Source organism: Pelmatolapia mariae, linkage group LG2 (genome assembly GCF_036321145.2).
Source record: "Pelmatolapia mariae isolate MD_Pm_ZW linkage group LG2, Pm_UMD_F_2, whole genome shotgun sequence".
NCBI lineage: Eukaryota > Metazoa > Chordata > Actinopteri > Cichliformes > Cichlidae > Pelmatolapia > Pelmatolapia mariae.
The window spans coordinates 15,335,053-15,350,815 of NC_086228.1; the positions used below are offsets into that span (position 1 = coordinate 15,335,053).

The 15,763-nt window shown below is 39.9% G+C and overlaps 1 protein-coding gene across 19 annotated transcripts in view; it reads right to left on the reverse strand.

The window, feature by feature from the left end:
• The window catches only part of prom1a (prominin 1a), an 88,130-nt gene extending 73,960 nt beyond the window's left edge, over positions 1-14,170 (reverse strand). For 11 of the 19 annotated variants that reach the window (XM_063493662.1, XM_063493705.1, XM_063493687.1 and 8 more), the window contains exon 1: positions 13,569-14,169. In XM_063493662.1, the coding sequence (XP_063349732.1) occupies positions 13,569-13,797 (229 nt within the window). In that variant the 5' untranslated portion in view covers positions 13,798-14,169. Of the gene's footprint in view, positions 1-13,568 lie in introns of all 19 variants that reach the window. The other 8 variants (XM_063493671.1, XM_063493620.1, XM_063493637.1 and 5 more) reach the window with 3 other exon arrangements.
• Positions 14,171-15,763: the final 1,593 nt, after the last annotated feature.

Here is a 15,763-nt window from a genome sequence, read left to right on the forward strand (position 1 = left end):
CTGACCCAAATATGACGTTCCCAAATGAAACAGGGCTTTAGCAGCAGCTGGGGAACCGACAGCTCTTTCACAAGCAAACTCCCTGCATTTATTTCCTTTCAATTTTGCTTCTTTCTTTAAATAAGCCCATATCTCCACAGCCTTTCTTGCTACAACGATCTTTAGATTTTCTACCTGTGCTGTCCCCATGTCTGGCTTTGCCACATTTCTCACCTGCACTCTGTCAGATAGCTGGGAGCTTAAGCCGATGGTGGCATTATAATATTACCCTGAAATGTCTCAACTTATCTTAATGCCACAGCTCTTATCTCCCCTTACTTCATCTGCTAATATGCCAGCCGTTAGTGAAGCAAGCCTTCTAAATGAGATGCATCACTTTTCTCTCATAAACTCGCTGCCTGTTCAGTCTATTGAAGTACGCATTTCCCTTTAAACCGGATAGAAATCTTTCAACACTGAGACTGAAAGGTATACTGAATGGCTTTTCATTTCAAAAGGTACAAACCAACATTGTGAGGTGCAGTGCTGCTAGAGTCCAACAGTTTCTTCAGTATTGGACAAAATGAACGAGTGCTGTTTCAGTGCTGCAGCTCTAATTATAAAATCATTTGTTTGATGAGCTAGTAGTTCGAATGGTCTTAAAAGCAACAACTCATAACGATTCTCTTGTGTTGCAGTTACCACCAATAATGACAACATATTGATGGAATTTGTTAGGCAATTTAAAGAATTTAAAGATCCTCATCTCTCTGCCCTCATTTTCTATCGTATAAAACCATGTAATTTTAATGATAATTATCCTTACTCAGGAAAACAATTTACAATTTTCCAATTATTGTTAGTTTTAACAAAATTGTCATTAGGAAATAGGAATACATTTACTCTTAATTCAAGGCGATTCATTGGGGGGTTAAACACTGAATGACTGCACTAGCAGGCTGGTGGAAAGCCGAAAGCAAACTTGTCAGTGATGGTTCACACATTTAGTCCCGAAAATAGAAAAGTGTCAGTCAACAAATCCCTTACATATTTTTCCCAAGTGAGACATCAGACTCTGTATCCACCAGCTGATGCTCTGACCTCAAGTAAGAGCAGGGTGAAGGTTAAAGATTGTTGCTAATGTAGACTTGCTGTAACGATCTCACCTCTGACAGTATGATTGCCTCAATATTAATCTAGCTATGTCTCATCATTTTACTCAAGTCAATTTATTAGAGCAGAAAAAACTAACAATTCATCTCCCTTTACTAGCAAAATTAATAATATCATGCCCATTTTATTTATTAAATGATTTTTCGCAGTCCCTCGGGTAAGCTTGGATTTGTTGGTGTTTAATAATTTGCTGTTAAAACATGTCTTGTCCTTTTTAAATGGCTGTATAATATATTTAGCATTGAGGCAATTCATTTAGAGCTGGCTACCTCACCTGCCTCGCTGAGCCTTCAGAAAGACTAATCCCAGATTTGTGGATCCATTTCAAGTGTAACAACACGTAGCTAAAGGCTATTTTGATATCTATTCACAGGGCTAGAGCTGCAGGCAGGGAATTAAAGTGCTTTACAATATTACTTTTTTGTTCTCATTATGCAGTGTGATCTTTTCTTACAAAGCTGGGGCAGCAGCAGCTTAAATGGAAGACATCCTGTTGTGTGACAAGAGCATTAGCAGTCTGTATACTCTACCTACTAGACATGTTTAAGATGGGAAGAAAAAGCATGTTTCTTTCATTGATCCTATCAACCTATCAGAATACTAAATACCACAACAAACACATGGTAAAGATATGTTCCTTTGGCATTAGGAGAAAAATCTTAGGTGACAGAAAACATAATTTATTGATTAAATAAAATTGTTAATTTATTCCATATTCAAAAAAAATCAGACCAAGAATGTCTTGATGTTTATAATAATATTGCTATACATGGCAAGCATTGTTGTCTATGTAATTACATTGATGCAACCTTGAAAATGTTAAATCCTGAAAAACTTTAATCTTGGGAATCCTGAGATACACCTGTTCAGCTTTTCATCAACACAAATATCTAATCAGCCAATCAAATGACAGCAACACAGTGCATTTAGACATTAAGGCATGGGGAGGATGACCGGTGACCTATCTGTGGGATGCTGTCTTGACAGCACACACCAAAATCTCTGAGGAATGTTTCCAGCATTAACATTAAGGTCGTTCTGAAGGCAAAAGCTGATTCAGCCTGGTCCTAGCAACATTTGCCAAACAAACTATACAGTGAACGTATATTACCCCACTCACAAGCTCCATTTTTAAGCCAATTTTAATATTACCTACAGCAGCTCTAATATGCTTCTGTTCTCAACTAACCATCTGTTGTGAAATTTCAAGAAATTCGATTACATTGTCCTGGTTCCAAACGTAAAGTATCAAAAATTGAGACTGGCATCAACCTCTGCCGACTGCACCAAGTATACATGGAATAAGAGTAAGTCTGTGTAACCCATGACGAAATATCTGAAACAAGGAGATCTGTGTGGCCGAGTGTACATTTTCACCTGTGATAGCCTCTTTAGCACTGTGCTGCACACAGTGACACATCGCCTGTGGCAATCAGCTGCCATTATGCTACAGGCGACTAAGGCTGTCCCTGTTTGTGTCCTCAAGCATCCCAGCACTAACAACCATCACTGTCAGTGCAATGACACAACTGTGTGTGACAGCACAAAACCACAGCAGAAGAACCATACACATCACTTTCTGTCATCCAGATGCTCCAAGAGTATGACTGGGCCAGGGAATCATGCAGTGATGCTAAATTACACAGCAGTTTATTTATAGCCTGGCAGTTTAGTAAGATTGTTAAAAATGAACCAGATTTTGCAAACAAAAATGTATCTTTCTGTTACATTAAGGATTTGTGAAACATACAGATCAATTGAATAGATGGTTAGATAATGAGATGATAATAAATCCACACACAGTCGTATCAGATCTTGTTTAGTAACAGATGGAAGCTATGAAAAGTTTAAAATACTGGAGGACATGAAAGTGTTTCTCACATGTTTGCATCATGGGCCTCAGGGCAGTAGTTCTACAAAAATAATGAAAAAGGCAGCAACGTGACCCTGTTTCCTCTACATATGTGTTATAGAGGCCTTGATAAACATGATGCAGTTGCCCCAAATCTGTGTTTTTATAATATTTTAAACACTCTACACACAGTAATTAATTATAAACTGAATATTGCACATATATCAGCTAATGTTGTACATATTTTAGCCTGTCTGTAGACAAAAACACAAAAATTCTTAGCAGATGATAAATCCTTAAAATGTAAGGAGGAACTGTTTATAAGGTGACCAACATATGTAACACAAGGACTGCTAAGAAATATTTTAAGTGTTTTAATCAGACCATTATGGCTTAAAATATGTTTATGAAGGATCTTTAAAGTAGACTCAATCTGCTTCCCTGAATACATGATTCATTAGCTTTTTGGGGTTCTCCAAAATATTATGCAGTAGGGTTAATTTCATTAATATTGCAAAAAATGTTGATATTAATATCAATAATCAGATGCCAAATAATATTTACGTTAAAATCTGCAATCCCTCTAAAAAGATTGGCCCCCATGTTAAAATGACCAGAGATTTGACACTTGAAATCCCAGTAGGATGTGCCAAAAACACCTTTCCCAGGAGGTGTCAAGGAAGCAACCTAGTCAGATACCCAAACCATCTCAGGTGGCTCCTTTTGCTGAGGAGGAGTAGAAGCTGTACTCTGAGCCCCTCCAGAATGAGCTTTTATGTGCAATCTACTCTTTTGGTCACTATCCAGAGCTTGTAGCCATAGGTGAGGGTAAGAACGTATGTTGACAAGTACCACAGAAGACCAGTGCAGCATCCGCATCACTGAGGACATTGACAGAAGGATTGGCGCAATCTCCCACTCTACTCTCACCTCTTGTGAGCAAGAGTTTAAGACTCCCCCCCCCCCCAAACTGCTCCAAGGTATGCAGTCGAATAGCATCTCCAAGTCCCCAAAACACTCAATGCCAATTTCCATAAAACCAAACAGAAGAACAAATTTTCCCATTCAGTCTGTGCTCAAATCACCATTATTCATAATTCTCTCTGTCGGCAGATAAAAGATTTATAAGGGATTTGGCATTCCTTTCTTGCCTTTGTAAAACAGAAATAAAATATTTTGGGGGGAATACTTTTTTTGCAATAAAGTGTACTTTTTTTTATTCCTGGAATAAACAGTCACTTTCCTCTATGATCTCCATGCCTATGTTGTGCTTACAGATGCACAGCAGGTAGCAGCAGCTGGTTTCTTATTCTATTTAGTTCAATTTTATTTATATAGTGCCAAATCACAACAACAGTCACCTCAAGGCGCTTTGTATTGTACAGTAGAGCCTACAATAATATATAAATTATTATTAAGATTCTTATTACACATATGCTTAACAGTAGTATAACAATAGTAACAAAATTACCAATAACAAAAGTAATAATAATTAAAGAATTCTAACTCAAATATGTCTGAAGAATTTCATTTGTCTTTGTGGCCACAAAAGTAAACTTTCTTAAAAGCCCCGGTAATGTTAGCATACCATCCAACCATTCACCCATACCATCCCCTGGTGATCACTCACTCTTTGTGATTAAGGACCCTCTTACCTCACACCAAGTCTCTCTCCCTACTGTTGGATAGACTCTGAACTACAGCTGGTAACAGAAGTTCATGTTCTTGCGCTTGAGATCTGCAACAAGCTCCAAGTAGAACATACAGGAGGTGGAGAGCTGGTTCTGCTACACAGAGCAGAACATGGACTACCATCTGCTGGTGTACTACCATCTTCATCTCACAGCAAGAGGGGCCTGGGTTCCAATCCAGCAGCCAGATGGGGTCTTTCTGTGTGGACTTTGCACTGTCACCTTGTGTCTGCTTGGGTTCGTTTTTTTGTAATTTTGTATTTTTCCCCAGAAAACAGTTCAGTTTCCCCAAGTTTAAAATTGTATTTGTGAACAGGAGGTCGGCAGATTTTTTTAAAAGCTGACTAATGAACATTACCACTTAACTTTGTGACAATTTAACAGAGCAACAATCACTGCCTGTCCAGTAAGTTCTTTATTCTGTGGATGGACTTGCGTGTCCATGTTTTGGACTACAGCTGCAGATGGCAGCCCTTGTTCTACTCTAGCACCAGCTCTCCACGTATGTTCTACTTGGAGCTTGAAGCAGATCTCAAAGGCAGAACAAGAACTTCTGTTACCAGCTGTAGTTCAATTAGAGCAATTAGAGCCTGTCCAACAGTAGGGAGAGAGACTTGATATAACTGAATGATACTGAGGACATTGAACAACCTGACCAACCTGTCCCCAGGGAAACACTAGATAGTTAAGACCAGATCTAGCTGGTTACCAGCAACTGAACTTAGACAATAAAACAGAGACTACTAAATCAAACACGTGAAAAACTTTGAATATAAAAAGCAGCTGTTTGTCAAAATGTGTCGTATCTACTGGACCTGCCAGTACCATCAACAAGCTATCCTGAAACTGAGATCTGTACAGCAAAATTTAAGTACGGGTTGCATACATAGTTTATACTGGTTTCAGCCTAAACTTTTTTGGGGTGGCTGTAGCTCAAGAGGTAGAGCAGGTCATCTACTGATTGGAAGGTTAGTGGTTCAATCCCTGGCTCCTCCAGTCTGCATATCAAGTATCCTTGGGCAAGATATTAACCCCAAATTTCTCTCCGATGCATCCATCGGAGTGTGAATGTACTTAGAAAGCACTATGTATAGAGAAAGTGCTTGTGAGAATAGGTGTGAATGTGGCATGTTGTATAGAGTGCTTTGAGTACTCCGGGAGAGTAGAAAAGCGCTATATAAGAATCAGTCCATTTACCATTCACTTTTTACCTTTATGTACAGTGCTTCCACTGTGTCACCAGGTATACCCTACTCAGCAAGACATGTACACAGTAAAGATTTGAAATACTTGTTGAAATTGGTCTGGCAAGTAATTCTAATTTATTTCACTGGATCTTTGTGTCTCATAACAAAACTTGCAAAATAGGACACCAGCCCATCATTTGGGCACATATTGTTCTGGAAGTCATCTGTTTATCCGCTGACTTGTATTATGAATAGAGAACTGATTCAAATCTGCCAAACATCATGATTGTAAATTTAAGCCCCTTTGAGCGAATCATCACAGCATCTAATAGTAATCTCCACAGATGTGCCTTCTGCTGAGAAAATCTCTAATTAGGAAAATGTTTAACTGGCTGGAAAAATGCTGAAAAAAAAAAAAAACCACTCATGACTTAGTTTCCCATATTTCCTTCTTTACTGTGATCCCCCCAGTCACCCTCCTCACTGGGGTCAGTAGCAGATACACTCAGTATCTTGCTCAAGGACACTTCAGCAAAACAGATGCTGGCTGTCAAGGGGCTCAAGCCACGACCTTCCAAATGAAGGACGCTCTCTTTAATCACTTTAGCGCTAGACTGTTATCTGACAAGGCCATTGGCATCACCCAGTCATTCTCATGTGCTATGAATGACCTTTGGGCATGTGCAATTCAATATCCAACACTGGCTTTTTGGTTGAGTCAAATTAAACCCTGAAGAGTGGACAGCCTCAGCTGTATTCAAGGACAAACATCAGAACTAACCTAAACCCTGCCAACCTCTCTCTCATCTGCATATGTCATCTTTTTCCCCTTCATTTTTTAATGTATCAAACAACCTCCGAAAGGCACACAGATTCCAAATATTACTTTTGTAAAGCCACATATATTGGAGAGTAATGAGGATGTAGTGCCATAATCAATTTTACAAGCAAATCAGTGTTTCGTCAGCAAATTCTCAGTATTTTTAAACCTAATAAAACATTGAGCTAAAAACACAGAATGCCAAAGGGTCAGTGTCTGCTGTCTAATCCAACCGCAATATTCTGTTATTCCTATCATTTTACTTTTTTTCATAAGCTATAATAATGTTAATCAGCTTCTGCAAAAAATTCAAGGCAAGAAATAATGTTCACATTAGTAGAACTCTCTTAATGTGACCAACTAGCTGCCTTGGTTTTTTAAAACGGAATATTTGCTGCTATGGTAAGAGAAAGTTACAAAAAACTATATGCGTTTACCAGCAGGATCAATTCTTATGTCATCAGAAACCATGTCTGAATAAACAATTATTCAAAAAGTATAAATACCCATCTTCTATCAGTCTAGTTCATTATACGCAGCAACAATCATGGGGAGACTGCTGATGTGACAGTTGTCCAGATGACTATAATCAACACCCTCTGCAATGAGGATATGATACAGTAGGTTATTGCTGAAAAGGCTGGGTGGCCACAGAGTGCTGTATGAAAGCATATAAATGGAGAGCTGAGTGAAAGAGAGAAGTGTGATAGGAAAAGGCGAACAAGCAATACGGATGAGATGGACATGAGATGATTGTTCAAGGAGATTCAAGATTTTGAGGATGCTTCACAAAGAGTGGAATGATACTGGTGTCAGTGTATCAAGAGCCACTACACACAGATGTCTTCAGGAAAAGAGCGGCAACCGTCAGACTCCTAATATCAAGAAACTCCTGAACAAGAGACATCACGAGTGTTTTACCTGGACTAAGGAGAAAAAGAACAAGACCACTGCTCAGTGGTCCAGAGTCCTGTTTTCAGATGAAAGTAAATGTTTTGCATTTCATTTGGAAATCAAAGTCCCGGAGCCTGGAGGAAGAATGGAGAGGCACATAATCCAAGGTGTTTGAAACCCAGTGTGAAATGTCTGCAGTCTTTAGAATGTCATTTCATCTGCTGGTGTTGCAGGTGGTGGTCCACTGTATTTTATCAAGTCCAAAATCAATACAGCAGTTTACCAGGAGATATTATGTTGACAAGCAATATGGAGATCCTGTGTTCCTTTTCGATCAGCACCTGTCCACAGTGCCAAACTACTACCAAATGGTTTACTCACCATATTATTACTGTACTTGACTGGTCAGCCAACTTGCCTGACCTGAACCCCAAAGACAATAGCCCATTCTCTATGGGGTATTGTCTCCAGAGGAAGATGAAAAACACTGGAGCCAAAAATACAGAGAACCTGAAGACTGTAATCAAAGCTCAAGAATCACAAAATCTCAGCAGTGCCAATGATGCACTGATGTAGTAATTCATTGTAAAGGAGCCCCAACAAAGTAGTGAGTTTACAAATTAGCATTAGATATATACAAATCAAATGGAGAGGGATCTAAATCAGCCACTCAAGTAATCCGTGGTGGGGCAACCATAAGAAAGCTTGTAACAGTAAACATAATGGGACACTTAAATAACCCTCACCAAGGTAAACATATAACTTAAAGAAGATTAAAAAAGCAAAGTGGCTAAAGTTGAAGCTATTCAGAGTTCAGAGTGAGCCACTAGCCAGCAGCCACAATATGAGCAAAGAATCAAAGCAGTGAGACAAATGAGGAGATAAGTGAAAAACAGAAGAAGGTTGTTATCCTGTTATCTGCTGAAACAAATGTAAGTAAATCACATTTGTTCTGTTATGCCAATCTTCTGTGCCTGATTTTGGTTGGTAAACTAAAATGCATCAGGTAAAGGTGGGTGTACGTCAACAAATTTTCAGTTAATTATTTGTACCAGTATGAGAGCACAATTTTCAGTTCAGTTGTTTTTTTATACACCTTTCCCTCAGAGTTTTAGTGTCCATTTTATTTCTGTAAACTAATGTGTTTTCATATCTAGTTTTAGTTTTTAGTTTAGATTTCGTTAACTATAAAAACCTTGATGTTACTGTAAATCCCAGCAAATCTTGTAGCGCTCAAGAATGAGAGAGAACACTAACATCTTCTGAGTAAATCCTAGTTATTCCAACCTTTTACTTTCATTTAGCTGCTTAATTGAGATTTCTCATCATTTAACTTTAAACAAACTCTGCTATATTAAGATTTCTTCCAAAGAACATGAAAGAAAGAAAAAACACCTCAGAAATGCAGCTCACGATGCGCTTCCTTGTCTTTGTCCTTGGTTAGAAATCTTTTGAAGTCTTCCTCTTCAGTTTCTTTCATGTCTACCTGTCCCTCACTGAACACTAAAGTCGCTTCATGCCTCTTTGCTGGAGAAAAAAAACCCCACCCTGGGTTCCCTTCGAATGGGTGTTAAATAACAAACATTAGGTAAGACCATATACCCTGAGCTGCATAAATCTACATAACCCCATAGTACTTTTCATGATCATGATGATGCAGTAAGATACACAAGCCAGCGAGGTGAAGCAAATCACACAGGCCATGAACACTGGTGATGGGTTTCCCTGGCAACTGTTAGGTTCTTTGAAAAACGTCCTCTGTGGTCTGAATTCCACCTAAACGTGGTTTCTTGAGAAGAGGAAACACTAATGAGGAAACACTTTCCAACAGGGATCTGCTGCACGATAATGGCTGGCACTGGCTTCCCAGCTGCGCTCACCCACAGGCATGAAATGGTACATTTCAAAACCGCAGACGCAACTTAATGCACAGCTATTCTCAAGCGATGGCTGACTTACACCAGGATTAATTAGCAGACATGAAAACCTAAATAGATGCAACTAAATGCTAAACTATTATGTCATGTTTACATTCTTACTAATTTGGGAAGGGGAATTGATTGAATGCTTTCTGATACTGTTGATATCAATATTGTCAACCTACATTCATGTTTTCTACTGAAATGCTTTTGAGCAAAGCATGTCAGTGCTACTTAATCATTCCCCTGACAGGCAAACTGGATGAGAGTAAAAGAAAAAAGAAAAAGTTTCTAAATTAGCTTGCAATATTAGGATGAGTGCGGGCACTATGAGGACACGATCTGAAATCTACTAGTGTATTGGCTCTTATTTTGAAAGTTCAGACGCTGCCTAGAAGAAAGTACAGTCCTTTCCTTTTCCTTGCGATTTCCCTACCAGCTGGCTCGTAAACCAGTTTGCTGCATTGGTCTTGAGATCATTCACCTTTGCTTTAACAAACACAGATGATTCAGTGTCCTGCTCAAGCACCCTTGTGCATTTGAGGGAGTAGGGCTCAAACCTCTAACACTGCAAACTTTTCAATTCACAACAGCGATACTACTACTTCCCCTGCATCTGGTGTCAGAGTTTACACAGGACCCTGGGCTCTTTTGGAAAGTATCCATTCACTTTTGATGAAACAAAGTCAACATCCTAATGAGAAGAATTCATCACAAACCCAGAACTGCTGTGAAATTGCTGTGTAAAAAGGGTTTGTGATTCTATACATCAGCTTGAGTATTGGATTGTAGCATCTGTGTGTCGGTGAGAGTGCGGGTAAGTGTGAGGGAGGTGTCAACAGCTCCTGGAGGCTTCAACACTGCAGCTGTTGGAAACAAAAAAGTTAGAGAATATGTCGCTGTTTGTTCAATTTGTGTGGGTGCTGATGAAAGACATTTGTTGCTTCTTTTCTAATCAAACCTCCTACGAGCTCGGAGCCGCATGCCGCACATACAGCGTGATGAACACATCAGCTGACTAAATTGAGCATTCATGAGATTATAAAGACATTGCTCAATGTAATGTGCTATGCACTGATAGTAGGAGATGTGATGATGGAGCGCCGCTAATTACTCATCAACATAATGTTCATCTCACACTTGTTTATAGGGTTAGCCTAACTGGCTGTTGACTGTATTGGATAAAAATCCACAAGGGTCGAACAAGTCTCTGGGCTACAGCACATGTATGAAACCTTTGATATTGGAGCTATAATTTAAAAAAGGAAAACAGTTTCATTAACTGACATTAACATGAAACACAAGTACTCTGCTGTCTATTCATAATTGTGTTTTCTGTGCTACCCAAAGCAATGTTCAGGTAGATGTAGTGGATAAATGAGAAAAGTAAGACCTATATACCCAAATGCCTGCATGTTAATGTAAAGCAGGGGTGGGGAACTCCAGGCCTCAAGGGCCAGTATCCTGCAGGTTTTAGATATCAGCCTGGGTCAACACAACTAATCCAATGATTTGTTCATTACCAGGTCTCTGGAGAACTTCAAGACATGTTGAGGAGGTAATTTAGCCGTTTAACTCAGCTGTGTTGGATCAAGGACACATCTAAAAACTGCAGGACACCAACCCTTGAGGCCTGGAGTTCCCCATCCCTGACTTAAAGGATGGTAAGCTATCCTTTTCTGTAGCTCAACCTTCTCCTTTTTCCATCAACAAAACTACACATTACTCCTGCAGTGCTCATCCATGGAAACCAATGCCATGAAGCTCGTGACACATAGTTTCGGTGCTGATGTTATTGCCAGAGGAGGTTTGGAACTCTGCATTTATTCAGTCAGCAGAACGTTGTTGACTTTTACCATTTGTACTGTGCACCTCAGCACTCGGTGACCCTGTTCTGTAACTTTTTATGGTGTGTCGTGGTCTAGAATAAAGGGCTATTCTATTCTTTTCTAGATAGGAAGAAATATTATGAACTGACTTGCTGCACTGGTGGCTTTCTATTACAGTACCTCACTCAAATTCAGTAAGGCCATTCTTTTACAATTGTCTTTAAAGGCAGACTACATGGAAAGGTGCTTGATTTTATAGACCTGAATTCAAAGGTTAAAGGTGTGGCCCGATACTTTCGCCCATATAGTGCTTGTCAATCAACTGTAAATTAATTACAAAAAATATTAAAAATGACTCATTCTCTGCTAATGCTCTGAGTATGGTTTTGCTTTAAATTATGGGTTTGAGAAACCTTTGAAACAAACACCTGGTCCAGATGTTGGGGAAGGAATGAGTGGCTGACGCTGCTCGTCTGTATCGGGATATGAATAACAAGATTTGTCATGGTCCAAATGTATCCACAAAAATAAATACATAAATAAAGTCACATCCACAGAACTAGTGTGTGTGTTTGTGTGTATATATAGCAAGATGTTCATTTGCACATTTTCTAACAGAAAATAGAAAATTAATAAAACATTTGTTGTAGCCATCATCATCTCAAAGAAATGTCCATGAATGGTAGTTAGTAGTGGGATCTTATGTCACTCCAAAAGAGAAGATATTGTTTTGTTTGGGAGTGAACTGTCCCTTTAAATCAGATGTGATTAGGAAACAGATGAACAGAATTTAAGAGCCTTTTTTGCTACAGGATTCAGTGATTCATTCTTTAAAAGCCTGCTGTAACATCATTAACACTGTATCTTATCACAGGCTGAAGAGAAACGACACCCAGGTCGACCCAGCCTAAACAGTGCTCCACTCTGACATCTGCGCCACTTCAAGTCACAAACCACTGGAGTGGAAACCGAGTGCAGATCTTTCTTCTGGCTCATCTTATAGATTTTAACATAACTCCAAGTTATGTAATGGCACAGCGCAAGAGATGTAGTTGACAAGCCGTGAAAGGCCAATGGTTTCCTGCAAACCAGCTTGTAGCCTTATAATCAAAGCAGCCCTGACAGAATTGGATTTAGATATGCAAACATGCACAGGTTCTATTAATAACCAATGACCTTTACTTGCAAAATTTCCTTTCATGAACCCCCCCCCCCCCCCCCCCCCCAAAAAAAAACCTCTGCGTGAACTTTCTAGTCAAAGAAATTAAACATACATGTCTCTGAACTGTCGTTTATTATCCTATCCCACTGTTTCCACATGACTTCCACCCTCTAACTTGGATTATTTAGTGTGTGCGCCCATGAATGAACTAACAGCTTCACTGCGCAGTGGTCTGTCTGCTCCATAGGATTAGGCCATGAGCCCCCAACTGCCGGTGACAAACTGAAAACTAAAAACGCCAACAGCATATGGCGCAGGGATTTATGGGATTACTCAATTAACAAGGTGACTCAGAGAGCTACTAATCTGCAAAATGTTTCTTCGACTGTAATGCATGCAGTGGAGTAGCATCTTTTGAGCACCCAATACCCAATTAAACACACACAGAGACACCTCCGTGTGTGGGGGTGTGGTTAAGCAGTCAGGTATAATTGTATTAAATGTAAAGCCATGCGCGTTCAAGCTCTTCGGGTGCTCATACCAACAAACTACCCAACGACGTTCATTCACAGAGGCAAAAACAGCGTACACCGCTGCTGTCAGCGGGAGGCTCATTAATTGTAATTATCCTGACACAAAGTGCACCGCAGGCAGAAACACCACCTTCAAGTGCGTGCTGTGAGCGCTAAAGGGGGCGCATGACGCACACCTGGACCAATCCGCAAGTGGACACCTTTTTCACGCAGTGAGACTGAAGAAGCGCTATAAAATTCAAAGTTTTGATTCATAACCCAATATCCACAAAACTACAATAAATATTTATGTGCCTAATTCACAAAAACGTTTAGAAAAGTCCATTTGGAATCCAGTATAATGACCTGCAGTTTCTCTCTTGTTCGTGTCCCTGTTTGCGTCCCACAGGACAACCAGGCGGGAACAACACTCATAGATTCTCATAACTTATTCCCCCATGACTTCCATATACATTTCAGACACGTTGCCCAGGGATCGGTCTGCATTTGTTGTGCTGTAGCCACCGTGAGCTCGATTGGGGATGCTTACCGTGTGGAAAAGCGTTGGGTTGCACCGCATACAGGAAAGCATGGACCATGTGGAACAGAATCCCTATCGGTCCAGGTTCGTAATGGGCCAGCGTCTCGTAAACTCCCGCTGGCACATAGCCGAAATTCAACTTTCCTGGGGGTGGGAGTCTCCGCGGCTCCGTCTCTTGCTGGAGTTCGCCGGATGCCAGCCACAGCAACAGCAGGAGGAGGGTTCCCGGCTTCCACATCGTGTCCAAACGAAACACCGACCTGTCGTGAAACTGGAACTAAATTCTCAGTGATCGAGAAAACTGGACGGCGACTGCCCGGAATCTTGATTATTATCGGAGTGGGGGATAAGGAAAAGGGAAAGAGAGAGTAAAGATAAAAGTGTTCCGCAGCTTTTTAAGTCCTGCTTCCCACCGAGCGACTTGTTCCGAGCATCGTTCCCCGCGGTCTGGAGCTCTTAGACGGACGCAAATCGGACGATCTTCTCCCACGTCCCCTGTGTTCGATGCGTTTGGATGAGCGCGCCTGTCGCTTCCACTCCGGCATCTGTGCAGCACGGGGATGCGCTGCGTCACGGGAGCGGGCGATGGTGCGCGCCGCCGTTTGCACAGGGAGGACAGGTCCAGAGGGAGGTGCTCCTCCTGCCGGGGAGAGGAAGTAGAATCTTAAAGATCTAACCTACTAACGTTTTGATTGGAGAGATTAGTTTGGGGCAGAACAAGTTAAAACCACCTTTAGACAGTTTACATATATTGAAGTGCCGTTTTGAGGCACTTTTCCCTCGGGTCTGCTGGAAATCATTTTATATTAGAAAATCATGTTTATCCAGCAATATTTGACTTTAGTATCACTTAAACATATTTAAAATTAATTCTTCACATTTTGATGGCATTGCATTGTTTATAAGAGCCATCTACACAATCTACATTAAGCTTGACATATCCGTTATTTGCAAAAATGCTGAGATGTGAGCTTGAAAAAAGACAAAGAATGTGTTTTTTTCACAACAGGAAATCTAGTTGTGATAATAATCACATCTTAGCTGTAATAAATATGCAGTGTTGCTGACACAAATAGGAAAAAAATCTAATTACTCGGTAAGCCTTTCTTTTTTCTGATTTTCAGTTTGTTTTGTGATTCTTGGTTAAATATTGAGAGGCATAGAAGACTCGGTCACACCAAAAACAAACAAAAAACACTGATGTTTGCAGTAGGCCTGTAAAAATCAATCAAAGAAAGCTGATTAATTTTCAAATAAATACTTTAAACAGTTACAACTTTCATTTTCTTATATGACATTTGCAGCTAGCTTTCACCCACTGGTTAGTTTTAAGAACTAAAAACAATTTTTTTAGGGGGACACTATTGTGGCTGTGGGTTAAAATACACTGCTCCACAGAGGTAACCCTTCAAGTTGAAACATGCCAAGTTGGGAGGAAAAGTGATGTCTAATGCCAACTTTATGGTTTATGCACTAGGACACCTTGTTCCCTGTAGGACAGTAGATTTTGTTAAAAGCAGATTATTTTATTCCCCGGAAATGAGAATGACCGATTACATGTACATTTTCAGACCAGGTATGGTAATTAAGCAGTATAAAGTCCATGTCGAATGTAATATGTGGTGCTCCAGTGGGTCAGGCAGAAGGCTTTTATCTGGGAGAGTGGGGTTGGGGTCCTGTGTGAAGCCAAAAGCAGCACTGAATTACATTTGCCAAGTATCAAACACCTGAGTATCCATGCACTGAAGAAAAAGGAGGAAAAGGGCTTTTTTTCTCTTTCACCTTTTCTGCTCACTGCAGCTTTAAATTGTCAGTTGTGGGGGGATATTATCATTATATCCACCACAGAAGTATAATTACTCTTATTTAAGTTAGAATCAAAGTTAATAAGCTGATTACAGCCTTAGATGTTCATGTGGGGCCATTCTGGCTGTTCCCAGGCTGAGGTTTAAATCTGAAGGTTGTTGTGTTTTCGCCATCTTAGATTCTGACTCCGGAACAACCTTCCTGAGGAGATGAGGTTTATGGAATGATTGACTTCCTTTAAATATCTTTTGAAAGCAGAGTTTTACTTACTTGCCTTTTTTCATTTCAGAAATTAGAAATGGAATTGTTATGCTCTTCAACATGTTCTTTAAATGTGAAAAATACAATATCTTACATAATTTTTAATGTAAAAATGTTTTCTTGTATCAGCTATTCCC